The 19,527-nt window shown below is 44.7% G+C and overlaps 1 protein-coding gene across 1 annotated transcript in view; it reads right to left on the bottom strand.

The window, feature by feature from the left end:
* Positions 1 to 19,527, bottom strand: part of dntt (deoxynucleotidyltransferase, terminal) — a 349,907-nt gene that overhangs the window by 91,867 nt on the left and 238,513 nt on the right. The window contains exons 8-9 of the mRNA XM_078412877.1: positions 18,110 to 18,212; positions 4,428 to 4,727 (exon numbers count right to left, since the gene is read on the bottom strand). Of these exons, the coding sequence (XP_078269003.1) occupies positions 4,428 to 4,727; positions 18,110 to 18,212 (403 nt within the window). The remainder of the gene's footprint in view (positions 1 to 4,427; positions 4,728 to 18,109; positions 18,213 to 19,527) is intronic.

Consider the following 19,527-nt stretch of genomic DNA (forward strand, 5'->3'; position numbering starts at 1 on the left):
GCGAGATTTATTTTATTCTTTGGCCAAAGTACCATGTAGGTGTAGATTAGATATGCCTGACTGCATTTCAATTATTTGCATCAAATTATTCAATGTGACTGTCTGCCCTAAATGGATTCTCACTGCTGTTTCAATCCCTATTTAGGTGGTCAAAATACAGATTTGCCTCAAATTGCTTTGCCTAACTTTACCTTTCACAGATTTGCAGAATGGTTGCACATAGGATCCCGGTGGCTGAGCACTTCAACTCCCCCTCCCATTCCCAGTCTGACCTTTCTGTCATGGGCCTCCTCCAGTGCCATAGTGAGGCCCACCGGAAATTGGAGGAACAGCACCTCATATTTCGCCTGGGCAGCTTGCAGCCCAGCGGTATGAACATCGACTTCTCCAACTTTAGATAGTTCCTCTGTCCCTCTCTTCCCTTCCCCCTTCCCAGATCTCCCTCTATCTTCCTGTCTCCACCTATATCCTTCCTTTGTCCCGCCCCCCTGACATCAGTCTGAAGAAGGGTCTCGACCCGAAACGTCACCCATTCCTTCTCTCCTGAGATGCTGCCTGATCTGCTGAGTTACTCCAGCATTTTGTGAATAAATACCTTCGGTTGCACATAGGAGGTCATTCAGCCGCTTGGATCTGTACTCGCTCCGTATAAAGAACGGTCCAGTTCATCACACTCCTCCATTCTGTCTCCATTCCCCTGCAACCTCTTTCCTTTCAGATACTTTAGACTTTAGGGATACAGCACGGAAACAGGCCCTTCAACCCACCAGTCCGTGCTGACCGACGATCACCCTGTACGCTAACCGACACACCAGGGACAATCTTTCCATTTTTATCGAAGCCAATTAACCGACAAACCTGTACAACTTTGGAATGTGGGAGAAAACCGGAGCACCCAGAGGAAACCCACGCGGTCACAGGGAGAATGTACGGACTCTGTACAGACAATACTCTTAGTCAGGATTGAAGTTGGGTCTCTGGCGCTGAAAGGCAACAACTTGACCATTGCACCACTGTGCCGGCCCGCATTTTGAATTTTGATACTTACTAGACCAAGTGGACCCGTTGGGCCCAAACCTCTCCTGCATTGGTGCAACACCCTCTCCTCCCCCTCCTCCCCCCCTCCCCATCCCCCTCCTGACTGGTAAGGCAGCGGTAGAGTTGCTGCCTTACAGCGAATGCAGCGCCGGAGACTCAGGTTCAATCCTGACTACGGGTGCTGTCTGTACGTTCTCCCCGTGACCTGCGTGGTTTTTCTCCGAGATCTTCGGTTTCCTCCCACACTCCAAAGACGTACAGGTTTGTAGGTTAATTGACTGGGTAAATGTAAAAATTGTCCCTAGTGGGTGTAGGATAGTGTTAATGTGCGGGGATCGCTGGGCGGCGCGGACCCGGTGGGCCGAAGGGCCTGTTTCTGCGCTGTATCTCTAAATCTAAATCTAAATCTAAACCCTGAATGCATTTTCAACCACTTTCTTCACCTGCCTGCCTGTTTTCAATGACTTGTGCACATATACTTCCCCCCCCCCCCTTCCAATTTCTCTGTTCTCGTACCCCTTTTTCTGTTTGGCCCTCTAACTTATAATACTTCTTTACATCCTTCACATTTCTCAGCATTAAAATTTACTGCCACATTGCACCAGCCTATCTACATTTAATTGAAATGTATCTCTCTCCCACTCATAACTCATTATATTTATCTTTGTTATTTTGCATCATCTGTTAATTGTGCCTGTGCAGTCAAATCCAAATCATTGTTGTTAAAAAAAAAACAGTGATCCAACTACTGAGCTGAGATCTCGTGCCGCAATGACTAAAGTCCAATGGTCTTGACATCCACCATAATGGAGTGTTTCAAGAGGCTGGTAAGGGCACTCATTAACCCCAGTCTATCACGCAGCCTTCATCCACTGTAGTTAGTCTACCACCACAACAGGCCATCTCCCCGGCCCTACACCCATCCCGGGAACACTTGGATGGGAAGGACACCTAGGTCATACTCCTGTTCATTGATTATAGCTCTGTTTTCAATACCATTAGCCCATCCATGCTCATCGCTAACCATTAGTTTTTTTAGTTTTAGAGATACAGCGCGGAAACAGGCCCTTCGGCCCACCGGGTCCGCGCCGACCAGCGATCCCCGCACATTAGCACTATCCTACACCCATTAGGGACAATTTTTACATTTACCAAGCCAATTAACCTACATATCTGTACACTGTTAGAGTGTGGGAGGAAACCGAAGATCTCGGAGAAAACCCACGCAGGTCATGGGGAGAACGTACAAACTCCGTACAGACAGCACCCGTAGTCGGGATCGAACCCGAGTCTCCGGCGCTGCATTCGCTGTAAGGCAGCAACTCTACCGCTGCGCGACCGTGACTGCCGAACTCTGCCTTCAATGCCATTATCCCATCCAAGCTCAGCTCTAACCTTGTGGAACTCATAGTCGGAATTCCCCTCTACAACTGGACCCTCGACTTCCTGACCCACAGACCACCATCAGTGAGGATGGGTGACAAGTCAATGACCTCTTCCTCAATGTCAGCAAGACAAAGGAGATTGCGATTGACTTTAGGAAGCGAAGCAGTACACACACCCCGGTCAAAGTTGATGGCACCCAAGTAGAGATGGTCGAAAACCTCAAGCCCCTTGGAACAAATATCAGCAGCAATTTGTCCTGGACCAGGCACAGCAAAGCCATGGCAAAGATAGCACACCGACGCTTCTACTACTTTAGAAGGCTTAGGATGTTTGGCAGGTACCCTACAGGTGCGCTGTAGAGAGCATTTTATCGGGATGCATCACAACCTGGTTTGGGAACAGCTCCATCCAAGACCGCAAGAAATTGCAGTGAGATGTGGACGCAGCCCAGACCATCACACAAACCAACTTCCCTTCCATTGACTCCAACTACACCATGCAGCCTCAGCATAATCAAGGACCAGTCTCACAACGGTCACTCCTTCGTCTCCTCTGTCCACTCAGGGAAGAGGCGCAGAAGTTTGGAAATGCACACCTCCAGATTCTTCTCAGTTGTTATCAGAGAACTGAATGATTTTCTCATCAGCTAGAGTGCGGTCCTGACCTCCCATCTACGTCATTGGAGACCTTTGAACTCTCTTTGATCAGACATTCCTCGGATTCACTGGAGTTTAGAAGGATGAGAGGGGATCTTATAGAAAAGTATAAAATAATAAAAGGACTGGACAAGCTAGATGCAGGAAAAATGTTCCCAATGTTGGGCGAGTCCAGAACCAGGGGCCACAGTCTTAGAATAAAGGGGAGGCCATTTAAAACTGAGGTGAGAAGGAACTTTTTCACCCAGAGCGTTGTGAATTTGTGGAATTCTCTGCCACAGAAGGCAGTGAAGGCCAAGTCACTCGATGGATTTAAGAGAGTTAGATAGAGCTCTAGGGGCTAGTGGAATCAAGGGATGTGGGGAGAAGGCAGGCACGGGCACGTTGCACTCTATGACTCTATGGCCTGGGAGACACCACAGTCGACTATCCTTGCTCTACCCTCCAGTCCCAAAAACAGTTCCACATGGATAGACTTTCCTATCTTTAAGTTTATTCTATCCTTCTCATTTTCTTCCCCTTATTGCTGTTACGTTCGATTTCTGATCAGCCAATTTTCTACCCCTGCTGCCACGACCCCTTTTATTCCACAATCTACAATGAGAATGACAGGTCCATTATGGGCAACTTATCAAAAGCCTTTTGGCAGTCCATGTATTCTACATCAACAATATTTTCGCCATTGATTTTCTTTGTTACTTTTTCAAAGATTCTGTCACGTTAGCTCGACACGAATTGCCTTTTACCAAATCCATGTCGGCTTCCATCATTCACTGCAGTCTAAGCCAAGCTGTTAATTCTGTCCCTGATTACTCTTCATACAACTTACCTCATGACCAAGTTGAAATTGACTGATCTACAGTCCATTGTGCAGGGGTTCGAAAAATATAATCCACTTTGGTTAGACACAAAATACTGGAGTAACAGCGGGACAGGCAGCATATCTGGAGAGAAGGAATGGGTGACGTTTTGGTTCAAGACCCTTCTTCAGATCTGGTCTCCCCTGACATCAGTCTGAAGAAGGGTCTCGCCCTGAAACGTAACCCATTCCTTCTCTCCCGAGATGCTGCCTGTCCCGCTGAGTTACTCCAGCATTTTGTGTCTATCTTCGGTTCAAACCAGCATCTGCAGTCCCTTCCGACACCTAATCCACTTTGGTGTCAGGGGTTTGGGTGAGGAGCTAGCTGGAACAAAGTAAACCTTGAGATGTGATATGTTTCCTGAGCCATTAATAGATTTATTGAGTGTGATATGAGTCTACTTGTGTCCTGTTGGGGTTAAAGGGAGATAGGTGTCTATTTCATTGTTTATAGCTTTAAAATGCAACTTAACAAGAGGTCTACTCACTCTGGAACCACTCCATCCTAACAGTGCGTAGGCAAACTGCTGAGAGGGCACGATAACCAGATCCACACGGATAGCCTTCCAGCCTTTAATCATCGTCTTGTTTTCGTCTTCTGTTCCCTCATCAGTTGGTCTCACGGCAGGTCCCGAGGCCAGGCCGAGGTCTCTCTTGTCCACAAGTCTTTTGTCTAATTTTAGAATCAGAAAGCATTTTTGGAAATGGTCCATGGCGTCATATTTTCTGCTGGGTAGCTGCCTCTTTTCCATAGTGGCCTCCACAACATCGCTGAAGAGAAGCAAGCCCTGGGAACGGCAGGAATTACGTGTGAGTGAATCATCAATAGGAACACAAAGCAGTTATTCAAAGATAAAATTGTCAAATTTATAAAACAGCACATCGCAAATATGAAGAAAGTGATATCTGTCCACGACCTTTGGGTCAACATTTTTACAGCGACTGTCAAGCTAGCGGAGTTCAATTTTTTCTCCTTGAGGCTTCTGACAGCTCACGTTATTTGCAAAATAGTTAGGAAAGAATTGGCTTTGTAAGGACACTCCAAATGACAAATCTCATCTTCCACACACAGGAGGCCAGTGGTGCCGTATCAAACCGCCCTAATTGCTAATGCTAAACCTTTTCAAGATGTTATTTCCGATGACAAGGTCACAATGCAAAAAAGTCAACCTGTGTTTCCTTCACTTTATCATTGGTTGCCAGGCCTCTGGAGGGCTGTCAGACTCTGAACAGTCCGTAAAAGCCATAGTTTTCCACAGCACTGTAGTTGTACAAAGTATACAGTCGTCAGACTTCTGATCAAATACAATATATGTACATATAAAATAAATAGTGTTATGTTATCTTAACTTTTTCATAACCTATTAGAAATGTTCATTGCATTATTGAGGGGGGTGAGATTATAAGACGATAGCTCAGTGAACACTGAATTCTCCATAATTAAATGCAAATCATTTTTCAGTAATGCTTCTAGAATGGTATCCGATTCATTAACAGTTTCTGCCTGGAGATTGAACTTGGAGCGGGGATTGAAATAGATTAGATTTGAGTTTGCTTTTCCTCAGAGCTCTGGAAAGCATTTTAGGATGGGGGTGGGTGGGTTTCTCCACACCACGGTGCCATATAAACAAAATCTGCTGTTCTGGCTCGATCCTATTGCAGACCTTGTTTGCCCGGGCTTAAAAATGATACATACATCAGATGTATTCCTTGTGCAGTATAAATTCGATGAACTGTGATCGACAATTTCTTGGCTTAATATTGCAGCCATGAATAACTGAGTCATTAAGAGTGTTTGAGGCTGCGATGGGCTTGTCCTGTAGCGTAGAATCAAGGGTTATGAGGACAGAGCTGCCACGTGAGTTGAAGTCAGCGAACAGCACAGCCATGGTTTTAAGGAATGGTGGAGCAGGTTCAACCAGTCACGTGGTGTACTTCTACTCCTGGTTCATGTGTTCACAGGCCTTAAAGCATCCTGACAGCCTGAGTGAACATAGACAACAGTGACGGGGAAAAATGGAGGAGCTTCTAATGTAATGATTGCTGAAAATAAATAAACAATGGATGATAGAAAAACTTAAATTTTATGATAAAAGTAAATTCTTTACATTCATTTATTCACAAAATGCTGGAGTAACTCAGCAGGTCAGGCAGCATCTCTGGAGAGAAGGAATGGGCGACGTTTCGGGTCGAGACCCTTCTTCAGTCTGCAGAAGGGTCTCGACCCGAAACGTCGCCCATTCCTTCTCTCCCGAGATGCTGCCTGACCTGCTGAGTTACTCCTGCATTTTGTGAATAAATACCTTCGATTTGTACCAGCATCTGGAGTTATTTTCCTATACTTCCTAACATTCATGATCTGTGGCTCTGACTTTAACCCTACCCTGCCCAGCAGGACGTGAAGGGTCGGTCTGTTGAAATGTTGTGATATTCGGCCATTAAACTATTCCTGACATCAACTCCCAATTATACACAGGTGATTACGGGTGGTGGGTGTATGGAACGAGATACCAGAGGAGGTAGTTGAGGCAGGGACTATCACAACGTTCAAGAAACAATTAGACAGGTATGTGGGTAGGACAGGTTGACAGGAATATGGGCCGGTGGGCAGGCAGATGAGACTAGTGTAGCTGGGCCATGTTGGCCAGTGTGGGCAGGTTGGGCCGAAGGGCCTGTTTCCACGCTGTATGACTCTATGACTCTATCTATGACTAATGTGTCTTGTCAGAGACAAACGTGTGTCTTGTGAACGCAGTCAAATTAGACACCTATAAGACATCTATTTGGTATTTCAAGAGAATCTAAGGTTTGCCCAGCAACAAACCAGCTAAGTAGCTGATATCATCAGCTTCATTAACTTGCAACTAAACACCAAACCAAAAACGATTATCCCCAAATCATTAAGATCTACTCAAAAGAAATCTGATAAAATATCATGTCCTGAAATGTTAATTATGTTAAATATGTTCTTCCCATGTTTTTATTTTGATTGAAGAAGGGCCTCGACCCGAAACGTCATCTATTCCTTTTCTCGAGAGATGCTGTCTGACCCGCTGAGTTACTCCAGCTTTTTGGGTCTATCTTATTTTTAATTTTAATTTTTATTTCATTGTGGCATTATAAAGAAAGCTTTCCCGGGATGATTACGGATCCCTAGTTTCCTTCCTTCTGATTTGTGTCCCCGTTACTGGTGCTCATTATGCCTTTCCCAAGAAGGAATTCATTCCTGGATGGATAGTAATTTAGAAGTTGAGTTTGGTTTAGTTTAGTTTTAGTTTAGAGATACAGCGCGGAAACAGGCCCTTCGGCCCACCGGGTCCGTGCCGACCAGCCATCCCCGCACATTAACACTATCCTACACCCATGAGGGACAAATTTTACATTTATCATCATCATATCATCATATATATACAGCCGGAAACAGGCCTTTTCGGCCCTCCAAGTCCGTGCCGCCCAGCGATCCCCGCACATTAACATTATCCTACACCCACTAGGGACAATTTTTACATTTACCCAGCCAATTAACCTACATACCTGTACGTCTTTGGAGTGTGGGAGGAAACTGAAGATCTCGGAGAAAACCCACGCAGGTCACGGGGAGAACGTACAAACTCCTTACAGTGCAGCACCCGTAGTCAGGATCGAACCTGAGTCTCCGGCGCTGCATTCGCTGTAAAGCAGCAACTCTACCGCTGCGCTAGGGACAATTTTTACATTTACCAAGCCAATTAACCTACAAACCTGTACGCCTTTGGAGGAAACCAAAGATCTCAGAGAAAACCCACGCAGGTCACGGGGAGAACGTACAAACTCCATATGGACCGCACCCATAGTCAGAATCGAACCCGGGTCTCCAGCGCTGCATTCGCTGTAAGGCAGCAACTCTACCGCTGCGCCACCGTGACCGCCGAAGTTCCGCGTATGTTGCAAAACATACTTGGCTAATGAAGTATGATTATGATCAAGAAGGGAAGTAACAACAGCCTCCAAGGTCAAGAGACTCCTCTGTTAGAAGGGAACAAATGAAGACCAATGCCAATACCCTTGCCAACACTAGGGGTCAAGGATTAATTCTGTAGATATTTCTAGGGAACAGCGTGTGTTTTGGTTGCGTGGTTTGCAGCCTGTGGTAGCACAACAGCTTGTTGGGAAAACAGCCAACATGGTCTGGCTGTCAGAATCGTAATAACCCTGAAGTCTCCCATAATGGGCTCTCGCCACAGTATAATGGGGCCTCCTGGTACCTCCCAAACGTTAATGCTTGTGTCACAATTGTTCTCCTTGCCGTGATAAATAGTACATTACCCACGTGTGACCTACTAAAATACAGAACCGGGCAGCTCTGGGATGGCCCTGGCTTTCCTTCCACCCAGTGAACAATGGCCTGATAATAACAAACAATATTACGTGTTGGAAGATGAGCCAGCAGCTTGAACATGAAATGCTCGTGAATGGCTTTATTAGCCTTCCAAAGCTCGTTACACTCATCACTAAAAAGGTAATAGCAGTCTGTTGCAGCTCCACTGGCAACTACCATGATCGTTCAGTTTAGTTTAGAGACGCGGCGCAGAAACAGGCCCTCTGGCCCACCGAGTCTGGGCCGACTAGCGATCCCAGTGCACAATCACTCACCAAAACACTAGGAGAAATTTACAATTTACAATTTTACCAAAACCAATTAACCTACAAACCTGTACGTCTTTGGAGCACCCAGAAAATGGCCACAGGGAGAACCTTCAAACTCCGTGCAGCACTTTTGGTCAGGATCGAACCCGCTGTGATACCTACTAGGCCCACATCCACTGACCTCATGTTTCTAGTTTTCCACTACCATCATTGGTTGGATTATCTGTTATGGTTTAGTTTAGTTTAGGTTAGTTTAGGTTTAGGTTAGTTTAGTTTAGAGATACAACGCAGAAACAGGCCATTCGGCCCACCGCGTACACGCCAACCAACGATCCCCGCACACTAACACTATCCTACACAAACTAGGGACAATTTATAATTATACCGCCATTTAACCTACATAATTGTACATTCAAGAGCGAGCTAGATGCATTCTAGAGAGAGCTAGATAGAGCTCTTAAGGATAGCGGAGTCAGGGGGTATGGGGAGAAGGTAGGAATGGGGTACTGATTGAGAATGATCAGCCATGATCACATTGAATGGTGGTGCTGGCTCGAAGGGCCGAATGACCTAGTCCTGCACCTATTGTCTATTGTCTTTGGAGTGTGGGAAGACACCGAAGATCTCGGAGAAAACCCACGCGGTCACAGGGAGAACGTACAAACACCGTATAGACAGCACCCGTAGTCATGATTGAACCCGGGTCTCCGACGCTGTAAGCGCTGTAAGGCAGCAACTCTACCGCTGCGCCACCGTGCCGCCCCAATGTTCATGGTGTTTATGTCTTTGAAGCTAGTCATCCAATTTACAGTTCAATAATAACTTGATAGCATAGCTGTGACAAAATGGGTTAATTGACCAATATGGAACTATGTCTCAAAGAATGATATGAATTCTAAAAACAAAATAGACAATAGACAATAGACAATAGGTGCAGCAGGATGCCATTCAGCCCTTCGAGCCAGCACCGCCATTCAATGTGATCATGGCTGATCATTCTCAATCAGTACCCCGTTCCTGCCTTCTCCCCATACCCCCTGACTCCGCTATCCTTAAGAACTCTATCTAGCTCTCTCTTGAATGCATTCAGAGAATTGGCCTCCACTGCCTTCTGAGGCAGAGAATTCCACAGATTCACAACTCTCTGACTGAAAAAGTTTTTCCTCATCTCAGTTCTAAATGGCCTACCCCTTATTCTTAAACCGTGTCCCCTTGTTCTGGAAAAATAGTTTTGATCTCTTTTGTGACTCGGTGATTAAACTGCAGTGAACTTCATCAATTCTATTTTTCGTACAGGTTTCGGCACAGTCACCAGGATATTTGTGCTGCTACTTTGCCAGTTCCAGAGATGTTTGTAGCTGGGTGATCAAACCTCTGAGGGCCTAGCTACAGGTTAAATATTTTGGATTCTGTCCTTATTGGTTCCAATTGACTGCTAGCATAATGATGAGCATTGGCTGCTGGAGGGTTGGTAAGTGAGTCACAGAAAGTAGCTCAGTCTGAAGAAAGGTCTCGACCCGAAACGTCACCCATTCCTTCTCTCCTGAGATGCTGCCTGACCTGCTGAGTTACTCCAGCATTTTGTGAATAAATACCTTCGATTTGTACCAGCATCTGCAGTTATTTTCATATACGTAGCAATATATAGATATGGAAGTATAATGCCAATTTTTAACAATTCCACAAAACCTCCAAAGACTGTGGGCAGTTCCCTTTGTTAATAAAGTCTGTCTGTAACTTCCGCTGAGACACAATGCAGAATACTGAAGTGAAGATACGGCGGCACGGTGGCGCAGCGGTAGTTGTTGCTGCCTTACAGCGAATGCAGCGCCGGAGACCCGGGTTCCATCCCGACTACGAGAGCTGTCTGTACGGAGTTTGTACGTTCTCCCCGTGACCTGCGTGGGTTTTCTGCGAGATCTTTGGTTTCCTCCCACACTCCAAAGACGTACGGGTATGTAGGTTAATTGGCTCGGTAAATGTAAAAATTGTCCCTAGTGGGTGTAGGATACTGTTAATGTGCGGGGATCACTGGTCGGCGCGGACCCGGTGGGCCGAAAGGGCCTGTTTCCGCGCTGTATCTCGAAACTAAACTAAACTGAACACTGTATCGATTGAGGGTAGATTCCACCAGTCTTTCAACCATGATGTGATAACCTCATAATGAGTTTGGTTGTCCATTTTTATATTCCTCACTAGTTTGCCCTCATATTTTTATCTCTCTCTCTACTTTCTTTATTGTTCTCCTTTGTTGAGTTCTGAGTTTATCCTAGTTTCCAGATCTTTGTGAACATTTGCTTCCTTACATACCTTCACATGTTCACAAGTTGTAGGAGTAGAATGAGGCCATTCGGCCCATAGAGCCTACTCCACCATTCAATCATGGCTGATCTCTGCCTCCTAGTCCCATTTTTCTGCCTTCTCCCCATAACCCCTAACATCTGTTCTAATCAAGAACTTCAAAGTAATACCCTCATTAACATCCATAGTTAACCTAGGTTGATTCATCCCTCCCTTGGAACCTTTTCTCCTGATGATGTGATATATTTTTGCTGATTGTCATGTATTCCCTCCTTAAATGTTCCCTGCTTCCTGTCTTGTCTTGTCTTATCCTGTCTTCTGTCGTTCTTGCTAATCTGTTTGTTCAGCCTACTTGCCATTGTAATTCCCTTTATTGCAGCGAAACACATTTGGTTCCAATCCAATTTTCTTGCTTTCAAAGAGAATGCAAAGATCTGTCAAATGATCATCATTGCTTCCCAGGGGATCCTGTACTCTCAGGTCACTTATTAAAGGTGCCTCAGTCACCATTACCAAATCCAAGATCCAAGGTACCTCAGTCATCATTACCAGATGCACATCCTGTTCTCTATTTGAACCCATAACATCTCCTGGAAACTATCTGAGTACACTCTATGACTTGGTTCTCACGGGTATTAGAAACATAGAAATATAGAAACAAAGAAAATAGGTACAGGAGGAGGCCATTTGGCCCTTCAAGCCAGCACCACCATTCATTGTGATCATGGCTGATCATACACAATCAGTAACCCGTGCCTGCCTTCTCCCCATATCCCTTGATTCCGCTAGCCCATAGAGCTCAATCTAACTCTCTTTTAAATTCATCCAGTGAATTGGCCTCCACTGCCTTCTGTGGCAGAGAATTCCACAAATTCACAACTCTCTGGGTGAAAAACTTTTTTCTCACCTCAGTTTTAAATGGCCTCCCCTTTATTCTTTGACTGTGGCACCTGGTTCTGGATTCCTCCAAAGTTGGGAACATTTTTCCTGCATCTAGCTTGTCCAGTCCTTTTATCATTTTGTACGTTTCTATAAAATCTCCTCTCATCCTTCTAAAATCCAATGAATACAAGCCCAGTCTTTCCAATCTTTCCTCATTTGGCAGTCCCGCCATCCCCGCGGATTAACCTCGTTAACCTCGTGAACCTACGCTGCACTGCCTCAATAGCAAGGATGTGCTTCCTCAAATTAGGAGACCAAAACTGCACACAATACTCCAGATGTGGTCTTACCAGGGCCCTGTACAACTGCAGAAGGACCTCTATATTCCTATACTCAAATTCTCTCGTTATGAAGGCCAAACTGCCATTAGCTTTCTTCACTGCCTGCTGCATCTGCATGTTTACTTTCAGTATTCATTCCAACTTGACGAACCCAATCCCCATGAGGACTAAAGTCATACCTATTGCTTAACAATTACTTAACTATTGCATTGTGCTTTTAATGCACACATTATGTTTGTTTTATACCCTATCCTAATGCATGACTACACGTTGTGATCTGTACACCACTGCCACCAGGTTTATCATTTCCTTGCTATTTTTCTACCTCCACGCAAATGGTGCCTGGATCACTCTGAGTCCACGTCGTCTCTCACAGCGCATCTTATTTCATCTGTTTTAACAGTGCTTCCTCACGACTTATTTATTGCCACCGATCCTTAAAACACACATATCCCTGTAGAATAATTCCCAGTTTGACCCCTTGCAACCATGTCCATTATTTAAGTTCATTCAAGTCAAGTCAAATCAAGTCAACTTTATTTGTCACGTGCATATACAAGATGTGCAGTGAAATGAAAGTGGCAACGCCTGCGGATTGTGCTAAAACTACAAAACAGAATCTGTGGAATTCTCTGCCTGTGGAGGCCAATTCTCTGGATGCTTTCAAGCGAGAGTTAGATAGAGCTCTTAAGGATAGCGGAGTCAGGGGGTATGGGGAGAAGGCAGGAACGGGGTACTGATTGTGAATGATCAGCCATGATCACGGTGAATGGCGGCGCTGGCTCGAAGGGCCAAATGGCCTCCTCCTGCACCTATTGTCTATTGAATGCAGAAAATAATTTCACTGTATGCCTGTACATGTGATTCTCTTTTCTCGCCTCCAGCTCTTCACCTCCTCCCCCACCTCGACCTTCTTACTTTCAGTCTGAAGAAGGGTCCCGACCCGAAACGTGACCCATCCTTTTCAGTCAGAGAGTTGTAAATCTGTGGAATTCTCTGCCTCTGAAGGCAGTGGAGGCCAATCCTCTGAATGCATTCAAGAGAGAGCTGGATAGAGCTCTTAAGGATAGCGGAGTCAGGGGGTATGGGGAGAAGGCAGGAACGGGGTACTGATTGAGATTGATCAGCCATGATCACATTGAATGGCGGTGCGGGCTCGAAGGGCCGAATGGCCTCCTCCTGCACCTATTGTCTATTGTCTATTGTCTAAAAAAAAAATTAACACAAAAAATAAATTCTGCCTTGTTTCCAGAGCTTGCACATCATTTTCCTCCCGTCAACAATCTTTGCAAAGTTCCTCAATGCATGATGGTATTTAGCTTAGAAATAGAACTTCCTTCCTACCCAACAAAATCTTCAGAGAAATGTTAATGGACGTAGGCCTATGACTCGCTTTGGTTTTAAATATACATTGTCACATTAGGGAGATATTTTGCAGACATGCAGTATTTTGTTCTCAGGAAATGGAATGGTTTCCTAGTGTGCCAGTAATCTGGGTGGGAAATCATTTCTTGCGTTTCGATTGAGACCTGGCAATTAATACACCCAAGGCTGTCTTCTGAGCCAATAGATTAAATTGCTGCACATGCACTCAAAAGCAGTCTGGAAATAACATTTGGAGACTAAATTATCAACTGCTGCCACCCTCTGTCTTAATTGGTCTTGAAATTCAGAATTGTCTTGTATACGTACATACACACCCTGCTTCCAACCCCCAGAATCATATCCCCGAAAATATAGGTGACCACAGCCCTCATGGTTTGTGAATTCCAACGATTTATGATCCTCTCAATTAGGGTTGCCAACTTTCTCACTCCCAAATAAGGGACAAAAGGTGACACCACCACCGTGCGCCCCACGTGACCTCACCCAGCCAGCAATGGAGATCTTCACCATTGCAGAAGCCAGAGTTCATCCAATGCATTCAGTCCAGATGATATCATGAGAGCAATGGATATCACAAATGCAATGGGACCACACAACATCCCAGCTGTAGTACAGAAGATGTCTGCATCAGAACTAGCAGAATAACCAGCCAAGCTGATCCAATCCAGCTGCAACTCCGATATCTACCTCACAAGGTAGAAACACACAACAGGTGTAACTTATTCACAAAAAGCAGAACAAATCCATTCTATCTCATTACTGGTATCACAAAATGCTGAAGTAACTCAGCGGGTCAGGCAGCATCTCAGGAGAGAAGGAATGGGTGACGTTTCGGGTCGAGACCCTTCTTTCTAAAGATACGTCACCCATTCCTTCTCTCCTGAGATGCTGCCTGACCCGCTGGGTTACTCCAGCATTTTGTGATACCTTCGATTTGTACCAGCATCTGCATTTATTTTCCTACGCCAACTCATTACTGAATTGGTCAATCATCAGTGGGAGGGTCCAGGACCAGAGGTCATAGCCTCAGAATGAAAGGATGTTCCTTTAGGAATGAGATGAGGAGGAATTCCTTCAGTCAGAGGGTGGTGAATCTGTGAAACTCATTGCCACAGACTGCTGTGGAGGCCAAGACAATGGATATATTCTTAAGGCAGAGATAGATAGATTCTTGATTAGTACGGGTGTCAAAGGTTGTGGGGAGAAGGGGGGAGGATGGGTTTAAGAGGCAAAGATAGATCAGCCGTGATCAAATGGCGGCCAAATGGCCTAATTCTGCTCCTATCACTTATGAACATGAAGATCAAGGTTTCAAGGTCAGTTTATTGTCTCATGGACCAATTTAGGTACAGTGAAATTTGAGTTACCATACAGCCATACTAAGTGAGAAGCAACAAGACACACAACCAGATAAAAGTTCACATAAACATCCACCACGGTGGATTCCACATCAGCAGATTGATGCCACAGAAGCTACAACCCCCTTGTCAATAACTCACTCACCAATGCCCAGTTTGTGTGAAGCCTGGACTGTTAAGACACAAGACTGAGGATGCTCGAATCTGGAGCAAAGAGCAAACAGCTAGGAAAACTCTACGGGTCAGGCAGCATCTGTGGGAGAAAGAAATTGGTCACCGTTTCAGTTTGAAGCTCTGCTATGGGAGTGAGGCAGAGTCTGGATCTGAAACGCAAACAATTCCTTTCCCACCACAGACACTGCCTGCCGTCCCACAGAGTTCCTCCAACAGTTTGTTTTCAGCTCCAACAGCCCGATGTCGGCCCAAACAGGGACCGAATAGCTTAATTGTCAATGCGAGATGAGGGCAACTCCCTCGACATCAAGGAAGCAGATGAACATTTGCGGCTTCAAAGTTTCTGATAAAACGCCAGGGCAACGAGCATCGCAGGGGAAAACATTGCAATTAGCACAATGCTCCACAGAAAGGAAGGTGGCTGTGGCTGTCTGACATTAACCATCCTCACCATGGGGTAGTTTCTAAAGGTCCAAAATCTACACTTGCTTCTTCATTGACCTTTTTTCTTGATGAGGCATTTTTCTTGACAAGGTATCTTTTTCGACAGGGCACTTTTTTCTCGACAAGGAACATTTTTCTCGAAAAGGCACTTTTCTCGACAAGTCCATTTTTTTCAGGACAAGGCACTTTTGTTTTGACAAGGCAATTTTCTCGTCAAGGCCATTAAAAAGCCAGTAGTGGAAATCAATCAATCAATCAATCAATCAATCAATCAATCAGTCAATCAGTCAATCAATCAATCAATCAATCAATCAATCAATCAATCAATCAGTCAATCAGTCAATCAATCAATCAATCAATCAATCAATCAATCAATCAATCAATCAATCAATCAATCAATCAATCAATCAATCAATCAATCAATCAATCAATCAATCAATCAATCAATCAATCAATCAATCAATCAATCAATCAATCAATCAATCAATCAATCAATCAATCAATCAATCAATCAATCAATCAATCAATCAATCAATCAATCAATCAATCAATCAATCAATCAATCAATCAATCAATCAATCAATCAATCAATCAATCAATCAATCAATCAATCAATCAATCAATCAATCAATCAATCACATTTGGCTAAAGTCAATTCCATTCACAACTCTTTGAGGGAGGACAAAGGAGGACCCGGCGTGAGGGAGGGGGATGAAGGAGGTGGGGGGGAGAGGGAGGGAGAACAAAGATGGTCCTGGTGTGGATCCACCTTTGTAACTTTGTCGGCTCTCTTTATGGGGTGACTATTACATATCTTGGGTATGCAAGCAATGAATTTCACTGTGACTTGTCATGTGTGACAATAAAATATTCATTCATTCATTCATTCATTCAGCCAATGAAGCAGCTCATGCATGTATGCCCATACATGGCATCCCTGTGTGGTACCTCAGCTGCACGGAGGCAGAGAGGAAAGCTCTTCAGCGGGTAGTCCATAGAGCTCAGAGGACCATCGGTACACAGCTACCAGCCTTGGAGGGCAACTACAACACATGATGCCTCAGAAAAGCCACCAGCATCCACAAAGACTCTTCACACCCCTGCAACAGTCTGTTCGAACTTCTACCATCGGGCAGACGATACAAGGCCTTCTACGCCCACACCTCCAGACTCAGGAACAGCTTCATCCCCAGGGCCATAGCTGCTATGAACCGGTCCTGCTGAGCCGGATGGTCACATCGCACAGCGATCCGGCACAGATCTACTTGCACTTTATTCTGTTTTAAAACTGTCACAATTTGTTTCATTAGGTTGTTTAAATTAATACTGACTAGCTAATTAACTTATTGCATCGTATGGGAGGCGCATTCCCAATCTCGTTGTACCCCTGTACAATGACAATACAGATATATTGTATTGTATTGTATTGTATTCAGCAAGACCCAGACACCATTCAGACGGGTAACATTGATGCCACAAGGCAGTGACTATCTCCAGTAAGTCCCCCAGACAATGAATGAATTGCTCCATGGATGAATCTGCTCCATGGACAGAGCAGAGGTGATGGTTCATGCTGTAGTTGACTCACCTCCTGACACCACCTCCAACCCCCATGCCCTTCCCACCAGTAGAAGGTGAGAAGAACGGTCCTTATCTGCATGGGCAACAACAATCTCCAAGAAGCTCAAGACCATCCTAAACAAAGCAGATGATTGTCACCCATAAATATCCTTGACTAGCCCTTGTGACAGTAACGCACAGCTTCCACAGTGTGCACTGTATGAAACAATACTCTGCAGATACTCCCCTGGGCTACCTTGATGGCACTTCCTAAGCCCATGAATTCTGCCACCAAGAAGGACAACCACATGGGAACACGACCCCCCTCCAAGTCGTACGCCATCCAAATTTCCAAGTACGTTGCTAATCTTTCATTGTTCCTGGCCTTAATCCTTAAGCGCTCTAATCAACAGCACTGAAGGGGTTCCTTGAGCAGAAGAACTGCAGGAGGTGATGAGGTTGATGAAGAGTTGATTGTCCATCACCTTCTCAAAGACAATTGGCAATGGGTAATACACTCATACCTTGCCCGCAATGCACAGATCCCCAAAAATGAATTAAAACAATAGACAATAGACAATAGGTGCAGGAGGAAGCCATTTGGCCCTTCGAGCCAGCACCGCCATTCAATGTGATCATGGCTGATCATTCTTAATCAGTACCCCGTTCCTGCCTTCTCCCCATACCCCCTGACTCCGCTAACCTTAAGAGCTCTATCCAGCTCTCTCTTGAATGCATTCAGAGAATTGGCATCCACTGCCTTCTGAGGCAGAGAATTCCACAGATTCACAACTCTCTGACTGAAAAAGGTTTTCCTCATCTCAGTTCTAAATGGCCTACCCCTTATTCTTATACTGTGGCCCCTTGTTCTGGACTCCCCCAACATTGGGAGCATGTTTCCTGCCTCTAACGTGTCCAAGCCCTTAATAAATTTATACATTTCGATAAGATCTCCTCTCATCCTTCTAAATTCCAGTGTATACAAGCCTCGTCGCTCCAGTCTTTCAACATATGACAGCCCCGCCATTCCGGGAATTAACCTAGTAAACCTACACTGCACGCCCTCAATAGCAAAAACATGCAAAAGGTGATGCCTACCTGAAGGTCCAGCTTATTGAGGGCTTTGTGAAGGAGACCTTCTTCGTTCCCGTCCTCTAGGCAGCTGATCAGAAGGTCTACGTCATGGCCAACCTCTTTACCTCTGTAACAAAAACAAAAGGAGATTGGAAATTAAGAGCTACGAGTGGGTTTGGCATATATATTTTTGCATGAATAATGTGCGATGGGCAATGGAATACCCAATCAGACTAACGCAAAGCAAATAATCAAAACCATGGACATGTTTGAGATTTAATCATTCAAATATTCTGCTGGAGGACATAAGTACAAAGAAAAAAGAGTTAAATAGCTCAATATTGCTGCCTTGAGCAACATCTACTGCACAGGAGTAACATTAAATTCACAGCTCAGAAGAATAAACAACAAAAGACTATAACATTGTGTTCAATCATTTCGTGTGAGTTGGTAATTTATCAGTGAAACAGTGAAGAATTACGAACCTCAGCCCATGCTTTAAAAATGGGAAGATTCTGTCTTCCATCCAAACGGAATACAGTCTAGATTTGCAACTGACGTGGGAGGAGTGATATTGCTTCCTATAAATCTGATTCTGATATCTCTTAAAAGCACCAGCAATACCAGCAATATACTAAAGATTAACAAGCTGTGCTGTCTGCCTTTCCGTAAGCTATGTCACAAAACTGAAATGATTAAATAATATAGTGCCGTGCAATTCAATGGCTCGGACTACCTGACAATGATAAAGAAAGCATTATCTGGAGAGGAACAAAATCAATAACGTTGATCCAACTGTTTCGACATTTTCCAAAATTTTGAAATTAAGCAAATTACTGCATGGACCCATCTATCATTATTTGGACTCTTTTTATGGTTGATAAGCTTATAAATGTATTCATTAAATTACCGAGTTACCAAGTAATGCAAAGGATTCACAAAACAGAAGCCAAGATCCTGGCCCAACAAATCTCTGCTTGTGTAGGAAGGAACTGCAGATGCTGGTTTAAACTGACAATAGACACAAAAAGCTGGAGTAACTCAGCGGGTCAGGCAGCATCTCTGGAGTAAAGGAATAGGTGACATATCAGGTCGAGACCCTTCTTCAGACAGTCTACGCTTGTGTTTGTGCTCCGTCAAACCTTCTTTATTCTTTAATCCACCCCCATCAACTCAGCCGCGTATTCTGTTCTCCTTTGTGGTTACCCCTGGTGCCCCTAAAAATGCATATACATCATTCGCTACAATCACTCCAAGTGCAACTCCAGTGATGACCTGATACAATCATAGAGTCAGAGAACGATACAGCATGGAAATATGCCCTTCGGATACTGGCCAATGTGTCCCAGCTACGTTAGTCCCACTAATCCTTCATTCCCACCAATCCCATGGGAATTTGGCATCCTCAAGATCTTCACAAAATGCTGGAGTAACTCAGCGGG

Source organism: Rhinoraja longicauda, chromosome 16 (assembly GCF_053455715.1).
Source record: "Rhinoraja longicauda isolate Sanriku21f chromosome 16, sRhiLon1.1, whole genome shotgun sequence".
Lineage (NCBI taxonomy): Eukaryota > Metazoa > Chordata > Chondrichthyes > Rajiformes > Arhynchobatidae > Rhinoraja > Rhinoraja longicauda.